General features: G+C 35.8%; 1 protein-coding gene across 1 annotated transcript in view; it reads right to left on the reverse strand.

The window, feature by feature from the left end:
* The window catches only part of LOC134471102 (vomeronasal type-2 receptor 116-like), a 40,883-nt gene extending 18,563 nt beyond the window's left edge, over positions 1–22,320 (reverse strand). The window contains exons 1-5 of the mRNA XM_063229067.1: positions 22,115–22,320; positions 8,743–9,031; positions 7,560–8,360; positions 6,710–6,937; positions 6,183–6,306 (exon numbers count right to left, since the gene is read on the reverse strand). Coding sequence (XP_063085137.1) covers positions 6,183–6,306; positions 6,710–6,937; positions 7,560–8,360; positions 8,743–9,031; positions 22,115–22,320 — 1,648 coding nt within the window. The remainder of the gene's footprint in view (positions 1–6,182; positions 6,307–6,709; positions 6,938–7,559; positions 8,361–8,742; positions 9,032–22,114) is intronic.
* Positions 22,321–24,220: the final 1,900 nt, after the last annotated feature.

Genomic DNA, 24,220 nt, shown 5'->3' on the forward strand with positions numbered 1-24,220 from the left:
AAAGAAGAGCACAGGCCCAGACGGATTCACTGCAGAATTCTGCAAAAAATACAAAGAAGACCTAATGCCGACACTCCTCAAACTATTCAATGAAAGTGAAAGGGAAGCAATCCTTCCTAAGTCATTCCTGGAAGAAAATATTACTCTAGTACCAAAACCTGAGAAAGGCCCAACTAAAAAAGAGAACTATAGATCAATCTCCCTAATGAGCACAGGTACAAAAATCCTCAATAAAAATATTGGCAAAAAGGATGCAGCAAATCATCAAGAAGATTATACACCATGACCAAGTGGGATTCACCCTAGGCATGCAAGGATGGTTCAACATATGTAAATCAATAAATGTAATCCACCATGTCAATAAAGCCAAAAAGAATCACATGATCATTTCTATAGATGCAGAAAAAGCTTTTGACAAGGTCCAACATTCATTCATGATAAGAACTTTACAGAAAATTGGAATAGATGGTCTTTACCTCAATATAATAAAGGCCATCTACAACAAACCAACAGCCAGTATCATACTAAATGGCCATATATTGAAAGCCTTTAGTTTAAAATCAGGCACAAGACAAGGATATCCTTTATCACCACTCCTATTTAATATAGTACTGGATGTTCTAGCCAGAGCAATTAGACAAGAGAGAGAAATAAAATGGGTAAAGATAGGAAAAGAAGAAATTAAATTATCATTGTTTGCAGATGACATGATACTCTACATAGAAGACCCCCTAAACTCCATTGAATGACTCTTAGAAATAATAAATAAGTTCAGTAATGTAGCTGGATACAAAATCAGTAACTAGAAATCAATAGCATTCCTATACACTAACAACAAATCACAGAGAGGGAAATAGAAACCACACTCTTCAGACTAGCAAGCAAAAAAAATGAAATATCTAGGAATTACTCTTATGAAAGAAGTGAAAGACCTATATAGGGAAAATTATATTACACTGAAAAAAGAAATTGAAGATGATCTCAGAAAATGTAAAGATATTACTTGCTTATGCATAGGAAGAACAAACATTGTGAAAATGACCATTTTCTGAAAACTGTTATACAGATTCAATGCAATCCCAATAAAAATACTATCAACATACCTTATAAATCTAGAGAAATCACTCCTAAAATTCATCTGGAACCAGATGAGACCTAGAATAGCAAAGGCAGTTCTAAGCAGCAAAGGCATGGCAGGAGGCATCACAATCCCTGACTTGAAGTTATCGTACCAAGCAACAGTAGTAAAATCAGCATGGTACTGAAATCAAAACGGAGCCAAAGATCAATGGAATAGTTTAGAAGATACAACCACAAGTACAAACACACTCAACCACCTTAACTTTGTTAAAGGAGCCAAGCATGTTCAATGGAAGAATGATAGTCTCTTTAATAAATGGTGTTGGAAAAACTGGCTCTCCAATTGCCGAAAAATAAACTAGACCCATGCCTATCACCATATAGTAAATTAACATCTAAATGGATCAAAGATCTGAATATTAAAACAGAAACACTAAATCTATTGGAAGACAAATTGTGTAGAAACCTTGAAGACATAGGGATAGGTAGAGAATTCATGAACAGGACTCAAACTGCATGGGAAATACTTCCCAGAATCAATAACTGGGACCACCTCTTATTAAAAGTTTCTGCATGTCAAATAACCGTACAGCATAGTGAAAACAATACCCACAAACTGGGAAAAGATCTTAGTGAACTCCCCTTCAGACAAGGGACATTTTTCTAAAAGATATAAAGAATAAAAAAAAACTCAGACCCCCAGAATTCAAAGATTCAATCCAAAAATGGGCATCTGCATTCAATACACACTTCTCAGATGAAGAAATACAAATGGCAAATAAATACAGGAAAAAATGTTCATCATCATTGGTCATTAGAGAAATGCAAATTAAAGCCACACTGAGATTCCATCTCACTCCTGAAAGAATGGCCAGGATCAAGAAAACCACCAACAACAAATGCTGGAGAGGCTGTGGGGAAAAAGGAACTCTCCTACACTGTTGGTGGGAGTGTAGACTGGTACAACCTTTGTGGAGGTCAGTGTGGAGAGTTCTCAAAAATCTGGGATTGAAAGTCCCATTTCTTCCAGCTATTCCACTTGTAGGCATATTCCTAGCAGAACTGAAGCATCATACCACAGTGATATATGCGTATCTATGTTTATAGCAGCACAATTTGTAATCGCCAGATCTTGGAAACAACCCAAGTGTCCACCAACTGAGGAATGGATATAAAAATTGTGGTATTTTTATACAATGGAGTACTTCTCAGCTATAAAGAAGGATCACATTGAGATACTTATCAACAAATGGGCGCAGCTTGAAAGCATACTCGTAAGTGAAATACATCAAACTTGCGTGTGTGAATACCAAATAGTTTCCTTAGTTTAAGAAATGATTCAAATATATAAAAGTATGTGGTAATCATGATCCCCTATTAAGTGGTTTTGAAGCCTTATGAAGTTTTCACTTATTAATTGGAATGGTTTTATTTTGGGCTGCTTGATATTATTGCCTGTGATGAAATGAACAGCTATTTTGAAGAAAACAAGACATCATAATAGCTAGTGCTGATTTAATATCATCTTGTTTTGAAGCCCCACCAAACTATGTCTTTTCTGTCTCCATTGGTTTTTTCATGTTCTATCTTGCTGGATTTTATTATACGTGATAGTATAAACAAAAATTGATATAGGCAAATAGATAATATAGAAAGCATTGTTTGTTTTCTGTTAGGTGGTTCTAAATATCCTACAATGCTTTCATCCACTTGAATGGTTTTACACTGTCTTGATATGTTTGATGCTGTAGTATACAAAGTTATATTCAAATATTTCAAGGAAAAAGACACTATGGTAGCTACTATTAAGTCGGGTTATTTGGTGGTGAAGCACTAGGTTGCTGAAACTGTCATGCTTTGATCTGTATTGTTATGATGTTATGTCCTCATTTATCTCAATATCTCTCTTATTCATTAAAAAATTATTTAGTTAAAAAAAGAAAGCTATATTCTTATAATGAACATTGTTGAGAGTATTCCATCAGCAATTATTTTTCTGGTCATAAATCATTAGCTGTCTATGATCAAAGAGGCCATATGGAAAACTTGTGTCTCATTCTTGCTTCATATTTGAGCCACAAAATATGGTGTTAACTTTGGATACTGTAAATACTTATGGAAGCAAAAATGTTTTCACCTTTTAATTTAGTAAAAATAATTATTTTTAATATTTGTAAATTATGAAAAGATATTCATGTGTATTATGTTTTTATCACTTCATTAGTCTTGTTATTATTTAGCTTCCTAACATTGTAAATCAAGTTTCTGAGTAGAAATTTCTTCATGACAGGTATTTTGTTTTCAGGGCCATTGTTGTTAGGCAATAAAAACTTTCAGCCTTCTATGTATAATGAATTATAATATACATTTCCTTTCCATTAAAGAAATTTGTGTAATCAGCATTATTGTGCCCTTGAGTGCTTATTAAATGCATGAATGAAACTTACCATGATCACTTTGGGAGATTATGAAACTATAAGCTCAATTTTGTTACAAGACCTCACACTGAGTGTAGTGTTCAGTTTAGGACAGCTTTGCTATTTTCCTGTAAATTTGAAGGTTGCAAGTAAATTTTCAGATATTGACATGCAATTCTTCATGTAGTATTGCCACATGAATTTTTTCCTTTGTATTTGTACAAGGGATCAATTGCTCTGTAGTTATGCTTTACTATTGTAATTTTTTGCCTTTTCTTGATCAAACATCTCAAAGCTTATTAATAGTTTTTATCAGAATTCAATTTATCTGTGTTATATGTTTAATGTAGGTATTCATTCTATTAAAATTATTTTGTCATTGTATTTCCTTCTTTGTATTTATTTGACTCTTAGCTTGTGTTTCATAATACTTTCAAAATCAGAATTTCAGCTTTTCTTTATTCAAATATGTATAAATAGCACATAAGTATATATCAGTTATATTTTGTTTCTAAACACAGATTTACCTTCAATTCACAAGGTTTGCCAAGTAATATTTTCAATAGAAGATATTCAAGCATTTCTGTTTTAATACCTTCTATAAAGCAAATGTTGTTAAAATATGTATTTGTTCAACCAGAAGCATTGAGTCCCTGAGTTTTTTGATGCATTTTTCTGTGTGTGCAAATGAGCACATATGTGCTATATCCAAATCTGAAGAGACGTACACAAACTAACTAGATGATATCTTAGGTAGTCAATTTTATTGCATTTAAAGTCTAATACAAAATTAATCCAAGTACATTATGAGTTGAAATATATAACAGCAACAGAAATAATTTTTGAAAATGCAGTAGATAGGTATTTTCACCATTTGAGGATTTATTACTACAAATTTAATTATTTTCAAAGTGATAATTGTGGTACTCAAAAATCTTCAATATTGGTTTTCATCATCTTTCCTCACAATGCTGCAATACTGATCCCATATGCACTACTTTTTAAAAAATTAAATTGAATCTCATTAATGCACTCCACCTAATGAGATAAGAGATCAAGGTCGGGACCTGCCAGCTGAAGAGACTTGTGAACCACAGGTGCAGGCAGCAGCTCCTAGGCTGATAGGAGAGCAAGCTGAGCCTGGCACCTGGTGCAAATCTCATAACAAACTCCAGTGGTGTCACTTTACCAACTATTGAGGAAGCACAGAAAAAAATGCAGCAACTGAATTTGTGATGCTACTCTCACATCTGTGGAGGTGTTCATTCTTCAGACAGGACACATCTTGTCTTTTTTCTATCAAAAGACCTTTATCTCTTTGAGCACCTCTTTTATGTTTCTTTTGTTTTTCTTATTATATCTGCCCCAAAGAAACAGAAACCTTTCACACTCACCCGTGGTTGGGAAAAAAAATCATTGAATAGGACAATAAGAACCAGAAAAACTGGTTCTCTCTCCTGATAACACCACCACACAAATTGGAAATTTTCCATCTTTGCCACTTCATTTAATCAACAAGTGTGATCTCACCATTCATTCGTCTGATACAGTGTTGATGCTCAAGCCACTGGGAAAAGTTTTATGATCCCCTATTCAGAGCTACAGATATGATTATGAACTGAATTATATTAATTGTGTACATACAATTCTTGTAAATCTGTGAAACCAACAACACTTACGGTATTATAAAACTGGAAAATTTGAAAACTATGCCTAATGCTATCATTTAAAAATCATTACAGAGAATAATTCCCATGTTTTCTATCAAAACACTCCCCCTTAATTAGCACACACTTATTCCTCAGTTTTAATCACTCTTTCAGTCTAATCTGAAAGATGCCTTTTGTGAGTCCTTTTATGAGCTCTGATCAACTATTCAGTGAGCCCTGTTGCCCTGTTTTTCCATATAAAAGAGATGTTTAAAAATATGGTGGATCCTCAAATACCTCATTCGCTAGATCGACTCCAGTGCAACTTCTGTCTCTTTCTCAAAGTCGAATGACTATGTTTCCCCCAAAATAAAACATATACAGGACGTTGGCATGGTGAGAGCCAGTGTCCTGCAAAAGATGACGTGTTTTTGGTCCCTGCTCAGTGGCTATTTCACAAATGTAATCAAAGTGAGGGGACACTGATTGGGGCTGTAAACTTCAGTCTCTAGAAGGTCTTATGTTCAGGGAAACATGGGATCTGGAAAATTAATCATTTGAAATCACTGCAGAACACCAAGGAAGACACAACAGCCCAAGTAAAGGAGGATTTCCGGTACTGCTTGTACGGGGGCCAAGAATGACGGAATAAGCACATGGACAAGAAGAAGAGTGTTATGAGGGCATTCGTGCAGTGTGAGTCCTAGAGTCATAAATATTTAAAAACACAAACACTATGGATTTACACTGTTACAGTCTCAAATGTTGTCTCCCCAATATTCTGGAACTTCCAAGAGATTATGGCTAAAACCCTACAACCTGAGTTGATACTGTACCATGAGTTGCTGTGATCCAAAAACATGCCTATCTATACCCACCATACATGCTTTGCAACAAAACAGGTGTTGGATTTAAATTGATAAATTAAGCAAGAAAGAATATTGCCTTTCTTTTTTATTTTACAGTTTTTTGGAAATTTCTTGGTTGGTGGGAGAAAAATGAATGGTGGAGAATAGTTCATTTTTTTTATTCTTACCTGTACCATTGGCAATCTCATTCTCTAGGCAAGGAGTGCAAACAAAACAACACCCAGGCTTTCCCTCCTGCAAGGATTTCCTGAAACCAGGGTGACAGCTCTCACTGCATGAAGAATGGGGAAGCTGGAGAAATTCAGATTTGTGTTGATAACATCCAAGTATTTAACTTAATCCTTAATAACCACAGCAATGAACTTAAAGTATATGAATACATTAATTTGAATATTTGTTTGATGAGTTTCTTTAATGTACAAAACATGAATATTCATTTAAAAATAGTTAAGCTATTGGGTTTTATGTCATTAATCCAAAAGTGGACAATGGCCATGGGTATTGCTCAGCAGCACAGATCCTGCCTGACCAGTGTAAGGTCCTGAGTATGAACCCTGGCACAAAAAGTAGAAAACCCACAAATTCTGAACATTAAATATGAACGGTAACATTTCACATGTGTCCATCATTGACAAAGAAAAATGAACTATATTTTACTTATTTTATTACCATGAAGGATGTTTAGGTCCCGTACCTCTGTAATTTCTGTGGCCCATTCTATTAAATCTTCAGATATAGCCAAATACTGTCCAAATTGTGAATGAGAGAAAAACTCTCCTACTTTGACCCTAAGTCTAAGACCTTCTGGAAAATTCCACAGGTTGACAATGTTGTAGTTTGCATCCACTTTTCTTGTCAAGTCTAAATTTACTTGCTCTCCCGCAGGACTGGTAAATTGGATGCTTTTCATAAAAGGGTGCAGCTGAAAGAGACACATAATGCTATGAAAAAAATGGATTCCAATTTCAAAATGCAAAATGTGAATATGGGAAAGTCTTTATTCATCACTTCATATTTAGACTTTAAAATAGTCACCAGGTAAACCGGTGTGTGAAATGCAAAAATACCACAATATTCCTAAATGATAGCTTTGAGACATAATATTCTTACCAGGTCCATCTAAATAGATGGTGTACAAAGATATCAAACATTTCCAAGCCCACTTTCTATCCCCACAGCATCTGCCTTCATAATTAAGTTATAAATACTCAAGCATTTGTACAATTAAAATGTGTAAAAATGATAATCTATTTAGTACCACTTCTAACACTATTTTGGTAAAAAAGTTTAAATAGATTATACTTTTAAAAACTATACAATAAAGGTTAAATTTTATTGAAAATGTCATGGAAGAACACTGACATCTTTTTTAAAAAAAGGAGTGCTGTTTATTCATTTGCAGCTCAAAATTTACCTCAACAGTGAAACCAGTGCATAATCTCTTGAATTTTTGAAACAAGATTTTGCCTGCTTGCTTAGCACTTGTAAAACACCTTAAAAATGACTGTGATAATTGGACCTGCTATCCAATAGCAATACATTACCTGCCAAGGGTAAAACATCCCTTCATCTTCCATTGGGGGCATTTGAATTTGTTGAATAAACATCTCCTGCAGGGCATAGGCCACTGCATACACAGCATTGTATATGTCGTAGCTCCAGTCACTCATGACTGGGTCAAAAATATTCTCAGGAAGCCATGCCAGAGAGGCATTCGGTGTACAGTTCTTCGGGGAACAGTTGGATTCAGACAGTGAGCAATGGAAATTCTGGAACCAAAACAGACTGAGAAAAGTGTCTTCTGGATATTTGGATGGGGTGGCTTTCTGGATAAAGTCCTTAAAACCAGAAATCTTCTCATGGTGATGTGAAAAAATCAGAAGCCCATGGAATGTATCAAGAATGAAGTTTCTCCCAGCCACATCAGCATGCCATTGTGAATTTGTCACCCAGACTTTCCAAGTCACTAAATGCAACTGTATATAGTGGTTTACATGATTTAGACTGTCTGTATCATAATAAATGATAACCACATTTACTGGTGACGCTTCCTGGGCTATGATATCATTTTTCTCTATATGTAAGAAATAGGATGCATAAGAACTTGAGATCATTTTCACAAATGCTATGCAGACTCTGCTTTTCTCTGCCTCACCTCTGAAATCTGAGACAAACTGCAAGCCTTTATGACCTTCAGCAACGATTATTCCCACCCAGGTCCAGCTGAAATGAAGCATCAAGGAGACCATGCCATGAACCAGAGATGTGTCCTTTGATGCCACCTGATAGACAGATGGTAACTGGCCATTGTCACCGAACATAGGATTAAAAGAGCCAAAGGAAACCTAAAAGCAGAAAGAAAATTGGAAGACATTTGATGAGAGTTGATATCAACCAGTCTTGGTACTGAAGACTATTAAGTGACTAGAAGGAACTTTATAAGGAAATGTACATTCTTTTCTTCTGTGGTATCCCCTAAGATCCTTATTTTTTAAAACAAGTGAAGTGACCCAGAGATCCAGGAAAGTTCTTTGCTTTCATCTCTCCGTCCTTACTGCTGGAGACAGTCAGGTATAGCCTGAAAATCTCAGCATATGATTACTCACTGACACTATACAATGTGAGTGATTCTCAAGCTCAGTTCCTCCATTCACCTTCCTTAAGAACCTGAGAAACAAGAGAATTATGATATGACTTTATCAATTTCTGTCACACACACACCCTCACCTGTGGAAACTTGTAAAGTTCCAGCAATGGTCCTATTTGAGCAGAAGTTGCCCACGATGTTCCTGTTAGTAAGGCTACAGACTTACTCTCTTTTCCACAGGTATAATTGGGCATTTCATTTTGCCCTGTGTGCAAAATGAAGAAACTCTCCAATAACCTCCAATAAGAGGGAAGTAAATTATGAAACTCATATCCCAGAGATATATTCGGTAAAAGATGAGGATTCCTGTTGATCTCTTCTATGGCAAAAATGAAAGAGAGAGCAGTCTGGTAGTTGAGGGGCATAATCCTGTCGGGAGAAGACAGAAGTAGTTAGGAAAAGACTTAACCTATGATTGCATTCCAATGCAGTGCAACATCATTTTTGAGTTGAAAGTTTGCTCCTTCCCCCAATTCATATTCTTAGACCCTAAAGCTGAATGTGATGGTCAGAGAAAATTGATTTTAGAGAGATAACTGCTGTTGAAATTAGTTTATGTGCATGAAGTTTTCCTGGCTGAGTTTTTACACCTTTACTGTACAACAGAGAGAACCTATTACCTACTGCTGTCATTTGAGGATATATTAATACAACTTCAATGCATATGACAGCCATGAGAGGCTCCTTAACTTCTTAGGCAAACAATTGCAACATAGAAGTACATTTTCTTTTATATATGGAGTTGATGGTACATTTATACGCATCCATGTGAGATAAAACAATTTTCTATGTGAAGAACAACACCCAGGATTTATAACCGATTTCTGGAAGAGTTGGTACATATAAGGCCTTAATACTGAAGCAAGTAAAAACTTACATTGTGGGAAGCTCTTTCTCGTTACTATATTCATAGAGAATAAATGATTTCTTTATGAAACATAAGTAGGAAAATTTGAAAAGGACACTGCACTTGGGGTGGATTTTGAAAATATTTTGTTGTATGAAGCACTAATAAAATGCCACATAATAATATATCAGCAAGAGCATAATATTACAGAACTGTGATTAAGATGAAGTGGAAATACCAGTGAGAAGGCACAGTAGCGCTGGCAAAGTGTCTTAGGCATAGAGAGCTATGATATGCATGAGGAGTTTATGGTTAACAAGAACCTGGTTCTGCCACCACTGAAGTTCAGAACATTCATTTCATCTTCAGAGCTTCTAAAGAGGAAGACTCTTCAAAAGTCATAGGCATTTGATGAATGGAGCAGAAAACAAAATGAAGGAGATAAACTGACAACTAATGACAGAAACAGAGCTCAACAGAAATGAAGCAGAGAAGATTGGATCATAGGAACAGCTATTTTGGAGAAAATGATGTCTTAATAGGTAATACTGATTTAGTATCATCTTGTTTTGAAGTCTCTTCACGCTTTTGTTCTTCTGTCTCCATTGGTCTAAACAGGTTGCATCTTATTAGATTTTATTATGTATGATAGTATAAGCAAAAACTTTTAAAGACAAGGAGATTATACAGAAACCATTGTTCATTTTCTGTTAGTTGATTCTAAATACCCTGTAATGCTGTCATTTTCTTAAATGGTTTTACATTGTTTTGATATATTTGATGCTACAGTATATGAAGTTATACTCAAAGATTTCAAGGAAAGAGACAATATGGAAACTACTTTTATGTCAGGATTATCTTGTGGTGAAACACTATTTTGCTTAAATGGTTATGTTTTGATCTGCACTGTTTTGCTGTTATGCCCTCTTTTATCTCAATCTCCACTTCATTATTTACTTTTTTATTTTTATCCTTTTAATTAAGGGAAAAATAAATAAAAAATAGCAGGATATATTATAGTAACCCACTTTGACTTTCCATTATCTTGATTTAAATCCCTGTATTACTCTCACCATCTTGTTTTTGACTGATGTCCCCCTATTCTGTTTTGCTTGATAGTACCAGGTTCGAAAGTTTAGGCAACAGCTGTGAAGATAGTGAGACTCATTATGACACCCATTCTCGTTGACTATTATCTACTTTTGAAGACCTATAACGTCTCCAATGTTTTGGTTTTGTCGATATTGTTCTTTACTGTTTTGTTCAATTTTATTATAACTGATGATATAGGCAATTCTATTAGAGATAGCAGGAGGCATTATGGTAACCATTGTTGATCACCTTGTATTATGCTTTTAGATTATCTATTATGTCCACCCTTTTGATTTGATTGACTCTGTTCTGTTATGTCACATTTGGTGTTACTCCCTTCCAAAAAAGTAATAAAAACTGTGGGAGCAACAAAACCCAAAATGTGTAATTGTCATTGTACAAAAGAGAGGAAAAGAAAGTGCTCTAAACGATATAACTGCATGTATATTTAAGTGTATAAGATAGATAATGATATCACTGAGTTTTCTTGGATCATTGAACAGAGCTGTTTGCAGTCTCACTGTTGGAATGTTCACTTTACAAGCTTTAATTTTGTGACTTGAACAATTATTTCTAAGATGACAATATGTAATCCACTAACTAGTGATTTCTTACTGTTTATTTTTTCTGTGAATCTGTGTAACTTGTACCCTTTCTCTGCTTTTTTTTCTCCTTAAATAAAATTTTAAAAAAAGACATAGACATTTGTAAGGAGAATGAGACTGACTCCAGCAAAAACACTTAGAAAAACTAAGAAACCTAAAGTGGTATGGTTTTAACTTTATTATCCATTTTCACTTCAAAAATATAAATTTAGGTTTTTTGTACTGGGGATCCAACTTATGCTCTCCCACTTGCCAGGTAGGCACTTATGCCACTGAGTAAATCCCTGGTTCATGTAAGTTAATTTTAATGCAAAAAATTCTCTCAGAAGCTTTGTTGATCTCTTGGGCCCCTTATGTTTTGTCTTCTCTTGAGATCTTATCAATCCGTCGCCTATTACCACATGGCCCCTATGTTCTTCACATTTTTCAGTGTCCTCTAAACACAATCTCCAGTAAATGACAGTTTTGCCTTTTTATTTCCATTACTGTACAGGTTTTTTGTGTGATTTACATGATCACCTGCTTCTTTACAGCCTCCAAGTCATACCAATGTCTTACTTCTGTGAATCATCCAACAGTTGTTTAATTCGTTTATAGTTCTTTGCTTTTTTTAAAAAAAATCTTTAATTTCATGATCACTAATTTCTAATTTGTATTCTAGATCTGGTATTCTGTGATCACTTTGGTTGATCATGTGTATATTTTCAATAGGGTTTTACTCTCCTAGATACCTCTTTCTGTTTCATGGATTCCATTTTTTGCCCACACTAGGTACTCATTGTTTGAATCACTTTTCTAAGCTCCTTTAGATATTTATTTAGTTATTTCTATGAAAAATAGCATTAAAAAACAAAACAGAATAAAGGTAATCTGAACAGAACAATGAAAGTAATACCGGACTGCAAAACAAAATCAAAGATGGGTACCATAATGTCTTTTGTGATCTTCAAAATGCCTGTCCATACCATCAAACATAATAGAATCAAATGAAACAAGACCAATTGAAACAAAAAATGAAATCATTACAGGGCTTCAAAACAAGACAATAGCAAATCAGCAATGGCTAGCATAATACATTCCATTATCTTCCAAACAGCTTCCCATACCATCAGACAGAGTAAAATCAAAGAGAATAAGACAGAATAAAACCACACTTAACAAAACTATGAAAACAGTACAGAAATTCAGAGCAAGATAACAGGAAGTTAACAGTGGATACTATTTTCCCTTTTTAGATGTTTCTTGCCCATCACTTTCATACTCTCTGCTGTACATTTTGGATCCCACTATTTCAGTTTTTTATGCTAGGACATAATAAAATGTTTACTCATATGAGTTCACCCATAAACATGATCTCAGGTTGCATCCATTTAACTACAAGAGCCTTGTATTATTCTTCTTTATAGCTAAGTAGCTTTCCATTGTATGAAAATATTATGTTATATCTTTTATATCCATTCTGTGTTTTATGGGTAAGCTACCCTTGTTTTTCTGGTTTCCTGTTGCATGGAGCACTGTTTTCTCCCCTTCAGTTTTAAGTCTGTGAACTTCTGTTTGAGTTAAATGCATTTCTTGAATGGACCATATTGATGGATCTTGTTTCTTGGTCAACTCTTTCTGTATTTATTTTTATTGGTGAATTGAGGCAGTGTACATTAATGGCCACAACCAGAATGGATTGTCTCATCTCTGCCATCCTATTCTCCTGCTGTTGGACCCCCAGTTTTCCCCTTCATTCAATTACTTGCCCTGTTTGATCATCCCCCTCTGCTCTTCCTGGAATGGTGGTCATTTTTATCTCTCTAGAATAACTTTCAGTGTTCTTTGTAGGTTACATGGTTACATGGTAACAAATTCCTTCAGTTGTTCTTTACAATGGAAGTATCTTATTTTTCCATCAATTTTGAAAGATAGTTTTGCAGGGCACATCAATCTGAGTTGGAAGATGTTTTTTTTCAGGATTTGAGACACTTCGTTCCAAACTCTTCTTGACTTAAGGTTTTATGTTGACATGTCTGCCATGATTCTGACTGGTTTTGTTTATAGAGGAAACATTTCTGTTCTCTTTAATATTCTATTCTATTTTTGTACTGATATTAATATTCTATTCTTTAATATTCTATTTTTGTACTGAACTTCTGGGACTTTGATTATGTCTGAGTGTAGATTTATTTTTGTGATGGTGAATTGGAGTGCTATATGCCTCATTGATCTGCCTGTGAGTTCCTTTTCTCATGCTTGGGAAATTCCTTGCAACTACATGTACGTCATTTGTGTGATTTATATGATTTGTGTTGCCTGCTGCTTTTTTGGGTGGACCTATCACTCTTAGAGTATTTTTCTTTTCATATTCTTGTAGTCATAGAATTGTTATTTCCTAGTTCCTTGTTATTTTCAAGGTATCTTTTCTTTCATGGTCACTAGCTGCAATCTTGTCCTCAAGTGTGAATGTTTATCTTGCGTCCCTTTCATGCAGTTTTGTCAACTTTCCATAGAGTTTTCATTTTCCTGGATATCTCTTTGATTGTCTTTCACACACTGAAATTTCTTCATATATTGGCCATTCAAGGTTTCCATTACATTCTTATGCTCTTCTTTTTTATTTATTTCTTCTTTCAGTATGTTCTTTCATTATATTTGTGATTTCTTTTCATGAAATATTTCCAATTTTGTTACTTTTGTAAACTCATGAATTTGTTTCTTTACTGAAGTTGCTATCATCTTGAAGATTTCAGGTGTATGAATTCCATTTTTTCCCAAGTCTCTGTCTCCCAGACTGGTTCTTGTGGGATGGAAGTCTGAGATGTTCTTTTGCTCCCTCATCTTTTTTTTTGCTCACGTCATCCCTGGGTGGGCTTCTGGGAGAACATGGCAGATAGATAACAGCAACTATGGCGGCTCTCTGAAATAGCCAGCTTAGATTCCAGGAATGCAGCGGTGTGGGAGTCCTAAGCATGGGGAGATATATCCTGCTGCCCCAGGAATGAACTAAGCTGAGAGAAACGAACTGAAAGTGCAATCCCAGTGCAACAACTGGAACAGCTAATGTCTCAGTGCAAAAGCTGGAACCTGCACCTCTGGAAACCATGGCTTGAGTTTTCTGTTGCCAGTGCTGCATCTGGATCAACACAGCAACGATAGAGACACAGAAGCTCTGAGAGTGGGAATTGGTGAACTGAATTGAGAGCAGTGCTGTTGGGGAGCCCTGCATCGACCTGCAGTGAGTGGGAGGAATGGGGACCCTTCCATAGATTAGGAGGCACCAACAGAGGACATTCTAGGATGTGGAAGACTAGCTGGAACAGCATGCTGCAGTGACTTCAGGAACATACTCCCCTCTCAAGTGGGATTGGTGGAGAGCGCTTGACCGGGGTGATGCCAATAAGACCCAGTGGGCTAGCCCAAAAGAGGTCCCTGTGCTGGGCAGTGTACCCTAATGTAGTGAAGCCTTCAGCAGGTTGACTAACCTGGAGGGGCAGGCCAAGCAGAGGCTGCCCAGTCTGTGTCTCCCTAGTACACGGCAGTGGGCAGGAACACCTAGCCAGCACAATTCAAACAAATTGTAATCAACAAAGAAAGAAACGGGGCCTCCTATATATTCTTGTATGGGAGGAACAAAAACTATGTAAAGAGGGAGCAACAAGAAAGGGTTGTCAGACCCCAATCCTGAGAACACTGATCCAGGAAAGGTAAATTTAAAGGAGAATGAGGACAGAAAATATGCAATATCAGGCACGGCACCAATAGACATAAAGTGATATCTCCAGGACCTCTTGGACGAGTTCAAAAGTGAAGTATTTAACCAAGTAAAGCAAGATATAAGTAGAATAGGTAAAGAAATGCTAAGCACCTCCCAAGAAAAATCAGAAGGTGGAATGGAAGAACAGAAAAAAAGGGGAGAATTGTTTGATGGAGAAAATAGAGAAAACATAGAATACATTAAGCAGGTTCAAAGAGATTATCAGGAAACTAAAAACTCTATTGAAAGCTAGCATAACACGTTGAAAGAAACTAAGGGCTGATTATCTGAACTGGAGGACAGATTTGTAATGTGGGAACATGGAAGGAAAACTTCTTAGAAATAACAAGGAAACAAGCACTAACAATACAAAGGCTAGAAGATGATAAGAGGATCTATAACTTAAGAATTAAGAATGTAAAGGAAGAAGCAAGGATACAAACAAATGAACTACAAAGGCTATTAACAGAAATACAAGGAGAACTTCCCTAATATGGGAAAAGTTAAAGATACTCAGATCTATCAGGCATACAGGACCTCAGCCACTTACAAGCCAAATAGAACTACACCCAGGCATATAATGATCACAATTCCAGAAATCCAATATAAGAACAGAATATTAAAAGCTGTCAGAGACAAGCAACAAGTCACTTACAAAGGGAACACCCATCAGAATTACAGCAGACTTCTCAGCACAAACCATCAAATCATGCAGAGCATGGGGTGAAATAATTCAAGCTTTGAAAGACAATAACCCCCAGCCAAGATTGATATGTCCTGCACAACTGCCCCTAGAAATTAATGGAGAAACAAGGTGCTTCCAGGATAAAGAGGAACTAGGGAAATTTGCAACCACCAATTCTACTGTATAGAGAATACTGCAGGACATTCTAAATGAGAAAAATACCAAGATTCCAGAAACAATGGCAGAGAGACCACAATGAATGGAGCAGAAATCAAAATGAAGAGGACAAACTTACAACTTTGACAACTTTTTCTTAATGACAGAAAAAACTCAACAGAAATGAGGCAGGGAAGGTTGGATGTTAGGAACAGCTATTTTGGAGAAAACAAGACATCATACTAGGTAGTGCTGATTTAATATCATCTTGTTTTGAAGTCCCATCAAGCTTTTGTTCTTCTGTCTCCATCAGTCTTAACATGTTGTGTCTTGTTGGATTATATTATATGTGATAATATAAACAAAAACTTTTATAGACAAGGAGATAATACATAGACCATTGTTCATTTTCTGTAAGTCAGGTCTAAATATCCCGTAATACTGTCAATTGCTTGAATGGTTTTACATTGTCTTGATATGTTTGATGCTACAGTATATGAAGTTATACTCAAAGATTTCAAGGAAAGAAACATTATGGTAATTACTTTTATGCCAGGATACCCTGTGGTGAAAAACTAATTTGCTTAAATGGTTATGTTTTGATGGGTGCTGCATTGTTGTTATGCCCTCTTTTATATCAATCTCTTTTTTTAATTGTTTATTTTTTATTTTTGTCTTTTTAATTAAGGGAAAATAAATAAAAATAGCAGTATATATTATAGTAACCCACATTGATTTCCTATTAACTTGATTTGAAACCCTATATTGCTCTCACCATCTTGTTTTGACTGATTTTACTGTATTCTGTTTTGCTCTATAGTACCAAGTTCGAGAGTATAGGCAACAACTGTGAAGACAATAAGATTCACTATGATGCCCATTCTGGTTTGACTATTATCTTCTTTTGAAGTCCTGTAATGTATCCAATGCCTTGGTTTTATTGTTCTTTTTTTCTTTACTGTTTTGTTCAATTTTATTGTAACTGATGATATAGACAATTCTTTTTAAGATAGCAAAATGCATTATGGTAACCATTGTTGATCACCTTGTAATTCTGTTTTTATGTTATGTACTATGTCCATCCTTTTGATTTGACTGACACTGTTTTGTTATGTCACGTTTGGTTTTATTCTCTTCAAAAAAAAGTAATGAGCTGTGTGAGTAATAAAATCCAAAGTGTGTAATTGTCATTGTAAAAAAGAGAGGAAAAGAAAGTACTCTAAAGGATATAACTGTATGTATATTTAAGCGTGTAAGATAGATAATCATATTACTGAGTTTTTGTTGGGTCATTGAAAAGAACTGTTTGCAGTCTCATTGTTTGAATATCCACCTTATATGATTTAATTTTGTAACTTGAACAACTATTTCTAAGATGACAATATGTAATCTATTAACTAGTGATTTCTTTTTGTTTATTGTTTTGAAATTCTGTATACTTTGTACCCTTTTTCTGTTCTTTTTCTACTTAAATAAAATTTTTAAAAAAGAAAAAACTAGAAATTTCTCTGGGTTTCTCAAAAGAAATCAGGCTTCCAGGAACTTGCCATGTTGGCTGCCCTTCTGCAGTGTAGGGAAATTGGCCTAATCCAGGTTCCCAGTGAGGCAGGTGTGAGGTCAACCTAAACAGACCTGTGTGGTTGCACTTACATTTCACCAATGGCCATGATTACATGGTGATGTGTGCTTTATTTGTTAGCCTGTGTGACTACACAGGGTCTCTTCTGATGCTTGCAGTTGCACAGAGGCATTTTTGTGTGGTTCTCTGAGGCCATGTAGGTCCAGTGGCCCACAGGCACATGGGGTATATCTGAATGTTTCTCCTTGTCAATGTTAGTTACTTGAGGGAAGTAAGTTTCCAGATTGCAGCATACACAGGGATTGTGGTTGTTTCTCCCTACTTAGACTGGTTATTCAGGGGAAGCAAGCCTTCTGATGCAGCACTCAGTCTGGCTGATTCTCCCTAACCTTACTGGCTACCAAAGAATCAAGCCCTTTGAAGGCAGCAGGCATGCAGGGGCATAACTGTTTCTCTCTGCCTATGCTGGTTACCTGAGGAAAGTAAACCTTCCTTCTGATGGGGAAAGGTGTGCAGGTAAATAATTGCCTTGTCAAGGCAGGTTATCTACCTGTACGTGCTCTAGAATCATTAACTATATCTTTTATTATGGTAAACATCTCTTCAGTTATCTGAGAAATTATTTCTAATTTGTCTTTCTTTGAAACCTCATACATCTGCTTTGTTACTGCTACTGTTGCCATTTCAATGAGACCAGTTGGGATATCTTTTTTTTTTTGTCTTTTTCTTAGTACCGTGGTTTGAACTCATGACCACACACTTGCAAGGCAGGCGCTTGTGCCACTGAGCTAAATCCCCAGCTCCTGGGATATCTTTTATATTGTTCCATCACATTCTCACCTGGGTTTTCCTTTAATGATCTGGAAGTCTGTGGTTGCATCTTGCTCCTGTTCTAATTTATATAGTCCTAAGCTTAATTTTTCCATTCATGTGGTAAGTTGCTTATTGTAGACAGACTTATTGCCAGTTATTGAGAACCACCAGAAAACGACTTCTTTTAAGAGACGTCTTCTACGTGCAGTTGACTTTTGGATTTTCAGTCTCTTGAAGGATCCTTTCCTGTCAATTTATTTGGGGTGAAAAGGCACTGTATATTTGCCCTATCCTATTTAGATCCTTTAGCATTGGCCTATAGTATTGTTTATGACTCTCAAAAGTCACAGTTTTGATATACAAAAGAGAACAACCAAGTAGAATAACTATGTAACCTCAATAATATACTTCCATCAAACACAACTCAGTAAAAGACAAAGAGTGGTAACTATAGAATTGACATCTTTAATCATATGAACCATTGTATTTACATAACAAAATTTAAAACAAACCACCAAAGTATACATAGTAATAGTATAGTATGGTAATTTTACCCTCAGTGGATAAAATATGAAATGAGTTGGGAAAAATACATAAATAAAAAATAAGAAAATTATCGTAAGCAAGTCTAAAGTACAAAGGAAGATTACACAATCTTTGAGAAATGCAACAAAGTACTCGGGAGCAAGCAAAAAAGGAAGAAACAGAAACAAGAGTAGAAAAATAACAACAACAAAACTAGAAACAATTTTCACATTCATATAAAAAGAATAATAGTACATCTGGGGAAAAATATGAGCAACAACAGGAAAAAAATGTGCACTTCTCGGCATGTCTCTGCTGTCACTGATATATAGACAAAGGTGGCAAATAGAACCCAAATCTAAGTAAATTTATCCCAGCAAGCCAGGAGTACACATACAGTGGGGTGGCTGATGGTCTTTTGAGTTAATTTAAAGTTAATAAGGCTACTCTAGGTTTCTTCCAACTGTGACTATCTTGACAATGTTTTTGTAATTATTGCCTTACCTTGTTACTGACCCATTTCTATTTAGTTCCGTTTACACATTTTTTTATCAAAAAAGTTAATAACTTGTATTTTTCCATCAAATTACACAACTTGTATTCAAGTAAGAAATGTATTATATATGCAGTTTTGTGATAATTTAATACACTTCTTTTAAACACAGTATATCTTGCTATTTTCATATTATTTTGACCTTATTTTCTTTATTGTGTATTCATGTATACCTATTTTTGTTATTCTACTGAATTCTCCTTAAGTAAATTGCATTTATTCTCTCTTTCTCTGTCTCTCTGTTTCTCTCTCTGTCTCTCTCTTTCTGTCTCTCTCTGTCTCTCCCTCTCTCTCTCGTGCACCAGGGATCAAACTTATGACCTCACACTTGGCAGGCAAGCACTCATGCTGCTAGGCTAGATACCCATCAAATGCATCCTTCATCTTCATGTTGTCATGTATAAGTCAACTAAATACCTGCTAAACTACATATATTTTCTCATCAGCTTAAGTATTCATTGGAATGGACAAGTCAAATGAGCAAGAAATTCTCAGAAAAAAGAGAAGACATCATCATTGAATAGCACATGAAAATCTGTTCACTGGGCAACAGAAAAATGCAAATTGAAACAACACTAACTTTCCATCTTAATCTAGAAAAAGCAGTCATCAAAAAAAGTAAAAAATGTTGGATTGGCCGTGATGAATAACTAACCCTCATTTTGCTATGTAAGGAAAATACATTGTGAAGAATAGTTTTAAAAATTTAGATATATCATGTATGATTAATTTCTCTCAATTTATTGAAAAGCAGTTTCTGTGTTAACATCTGGTTTCTTCTTTGTAAGAGAAAAGCTTCATTTGAAGTAAATATTGTGGAGATAATGATACACAGTGTATCCCTTATTGAGACTCTCATTTTATTTTATTGTTAGTTTTTCATAATGTAATTTAATTATATTTTGCTATGTAACATTTTTGTATAGACAAATACATAAATTTTATATGTGTACTTTTTGTCTTCCACAGTTTTTCCTGTTCTTCTTACCTCAGGAGACGTTTAAATATTCCAGGGTAGCTCTAAAGTTGTTATTTTTCCCTAGATAATCAGTGAATCATGGCATAAAAAGCTTGTGAAATTTAAAGGATGTTCTTTACAGATACTGTACAGTGTGCATGGGTTTGGGAAAGTTCAGTTAGCACACAGAGATTGCCTGAGCCATGAGAGTAAGCATAAGAGAAAAGAAGTAGCAAAAAGCCTTTCCTGTGATTTCTGGGAGAAAAATAAACTTTCTCCAACACGTTTGAAATATCCCAAAATCTAGTCATCACACTTTGAATCTCACAGGTTGCTTTTCCTTTACTGTCCTCAGATTTTGTCTGATTACCCTGGGCTTCCTTCTGCTGGCATCCTTTCAGAGTGGTTTAGCCAGAACCATCCTGACTGCACACTATCTCTCAGCAGTGCTGCATCCTGACTGCTTCCTGTATTTCAGCAATAAACCCCCATTACATATGCAAGGCTTAGAAACCACCCCACAACCCTCTTATGAAAGGGTAACTCTGATTGCAGTGATCAGGACACTGCCTCTCATTACCTGACTATATAAAAATTTGTTCCCATTTTCAAGAAATGCCATTAGTAAGCTTTTTTCTGGAACCGATTTCAGGAAATTCAGACCAGATAATCCTGACTAACTGACCCAATAGACTTCAAGTCCTGCAACTAGACAGTAAAAATAATAAACAGAAATCATCAATATCAAAAGTTTTACATTAAATGGATTGATCAATAGCATTCAAAAAATTGGGAAAACTGTGGGGAGAATTGTTAGGTTGTAGTGGAACATAATTTCTCTCATAGTCATGTGAGAGCCTGAAGTTAGAAGGTGGGTCCCACCAAGAAAATGATGACAAACCTTGACAACATAATGAATCCTTTCATCAAAAGTATATAAACATCAGAGAAGTGTCTAACTAGAAAAATTTAGAAGTAATGTTTTACATTTGACAAGGAATATGTGATAGGAAGTAGCACCTTCTGTGGCAGGAAGATGCTGTGATTTCCACCCACGCCATCCCTGCTGGAAACATGGGCAGCTACTGAGGACAACAATAATGATCAAAGACATGAGCAGTCATATAGTGGTACTTTCTTTTCTCCAAGAGCATAAGTAACTTTCTGGGATTTTCTGACTCTGTAAAATGCTTTTTTTTAAATGATAACTTCAGCATAGGAATTCATGCAGTAATACCTGAACACAGAAAATGTGTACATGAATAAGAAACAACTTAGGTGATCAAAAATCATAGAAAAATCCCCTCTCTATCTAGCTTAATGTGCACCTCCAGGAGGCATGCAGTATGAAAGTGTGATATTGAGAGTATTAGAAAACATTCAGATATCCACAGCGAGAATCTTCCAACACAATGAGGTTTTTTTGCAAGTGTGCGGTTGGGAGTTTCATCCCTGGTACTGATAAAAAAGAAAAAGACAAAAAATTTATTCATAAACAAGAAAATATATAAGACATTGGAATTTATGAACCTGAGAGTTTTCTTTATCTGCATTGTATTGCATTGGGTACAATGGTCTGGATTGAATTTGTAATGAATATCACTTTACAGCTGCACTGCCAGACCAAGTAAGGTGGTGCACACATAAGACAATATGATTGAAGATGGTGTCTCCCTTAGGTTCTAATACTGGAAGAGGAACACAAACACCAAGAAATTATTATTCTTCTTTCCAACTTGCTAAAATGAAAATGGAAACAAACTACGAACTGTTCATCAGAGGTGTGTGGGGGAAAGACAGGTTAAGGAGACAGACACTGTGAGATATCCATGGTTCAACATCTAGGCATTGTTCCTTATGATAATGAAAAGGAAAAAGAGTAATAGAATAATGCACTTACTGCAGGATAATGAATTCCTTGATGGGCTTTATATCAGTGGTGCCAGTGAATTCTGCACCGGTGCAGAGTGAAAAGAAGCCTCCAATCACCACATCTCCATCCTTGTGCACGCTGGTGCTCTTCCTGCGAAGGCAGTAGCCATTGCCCCAAGTGCACACCAAGGGTAGCAGCTGCAGGAGAAGGCAGATGATACTCAAAGGCAGCATCTTCTGAGCCTCTATAATAATGAAGTCAGAGTGCAGTTGGAAATTCCAGTGTCACGCTGGTAAATATGAAATATATGTATGTAAGTACATACGAATATAAGTATCTATGTGAGTTTTTAAACTAAACTGGAGTGTATGCATTTAATACTCCTGATTTCTTTCAGCCAAGCCTCCTTCATATCTCTGGAGGAACTTTCCATCATTTTGCCCTGAAGCACTGCATCTGTGATCTGGTGTCCAGGTGAAACTTTCAAAATGTCTAAAGATCTGCTTTTCCACCTGCAGCCATGAAGATTTCAACCAAGAACACTTATAAGATCCCAAGGGCCTCTTTTTCTTCCAATTTTCTTCCACACTTATATCAACAGGTTCTTTACTCAGAGATCTTTACTCAGAGATCACTTGGGATGATGCAGAAGGCTTGCACCTGTGGGCTCAATGTAATGTGTTTCTGAAATGTTCTGGAGAGTTCACCCTCATGAAGAATATGCACTAGTCCTTCATATATTCCCTATGACAGTCCCGTACAGCCAGGGATCATTGCAGTTACACCATATTCTTCATAGTTCCCATGCTTGTCTGAGCACTAGTTTTATGTGCCAACATAAATCTCCAAGCCACAAACCTTTCCTATTACCTGAGGAACCAGTAATTCCACTGAATCTATAGATACCTCAAGATCAATACACAATGATAATACATTAATGAAGTGTACGTTGCAGCTTCTTCCTAATATTTTTAATTCTTTACATTGTGCTAAGTCCTTGGCTTAGTATAATGTGATGATCCATTTCTGTAACTGCAACAAATGCCACTCCAACATTTATGTTCATAAAACAATCAGGGGTTTTATATTTCATAAAAGCCTTACTTACACACATGACTATAAGAATTCTACCTATTCTCTCTTGCAGCAGGGTTAGTGCTTTTATTTTAATGTTTAGATCAAAGTTTCATTTTGATTTTAGTTTAATGTATACTGATAGACATGTGTCTAGCTTTAGTTTTTGGCATGTGGAAAGCCAGTGTTTGCTGCATCATTTCTTAAAGAGTTTTTATTGATTTCATTGAAAATATTTGGTCTCTTTATCAAGCCCAAGTGTGTTTGACATTGTTTCTGCATCTCCCAAACTATTTCATTGACACTTAGGTGTGTTATGTTTGCCAGTGCCATGATATTTTCAAACTAGTGGCTCTGTAGTATGATTTTAAGTCAGGGATTGTGATGGACCCTGCCTTGTCTTTTTTTTTTTTTGTCTGGAATTGTGTCTTGTTTTCTAGATCTCTCCTGGTACCAAATGAAGGCTATGAATGTTTTCTCTAGTTATGTGAAGCATGCTAGTGGTGCTTTCACTGGGATTGAATTAAAACTGTATAAAAATTTTGTAAATTATGCCATACCAAAACACCTGCAGAGGCTTCACATTTCCATCTGGCAACATGGCACTTGAGTGCAAAAGAAAGACAAAGACAATATTCTGCAGTTGAGGAGGTCTGGGGTGCTCCAGTGCTCTCTGTGGAAAAAAGAACCATGGCTACAAGAGCTCATAGCTTTTATTACTTTCAATAAGGGAAGTGAGTGGGGCGCATGGTACAGTACAACAAAAAAATCTTTTCATACATTGGTCATCAGGACAAACAGAACACCACTCATCAGGCAGAGAGGCTCTGCATTTATCAATGCAATGGATAGCTTGATGGATGGAAGGCTGGTCCATTTACTGCAGGAGAGTATATAATTTAAGAGTCACATATCCTCATCTGTAATGTTACCACATGTCTCAGTGCTGTAATCTCACAGGCTCTTACTCAAGTCCCCATTCCAGCCACAAGTGCAGGGAGGAGACAGTTCTCACCTGCGTGCTGCAATGAGGCATGTTGATGTTTTAGACAAAAAATT

The sequence above is a fragment of the Cavia porcellus genome, unplaced genomic scaffold, assembly GCF_034190915.1.
Source record: "Cavia porcellus strain 051 isolate PalLab524CR breed Dunkin Hartley unplaced genomic scaffold, mCavPor4.1 scaffold_17, whole genome shotgun sequence".
NCBI lineage: Eukaryota > Metazoa > Chordata > Mammalia > Rodentia > Caviidae > Cavia > Cavia porcellus.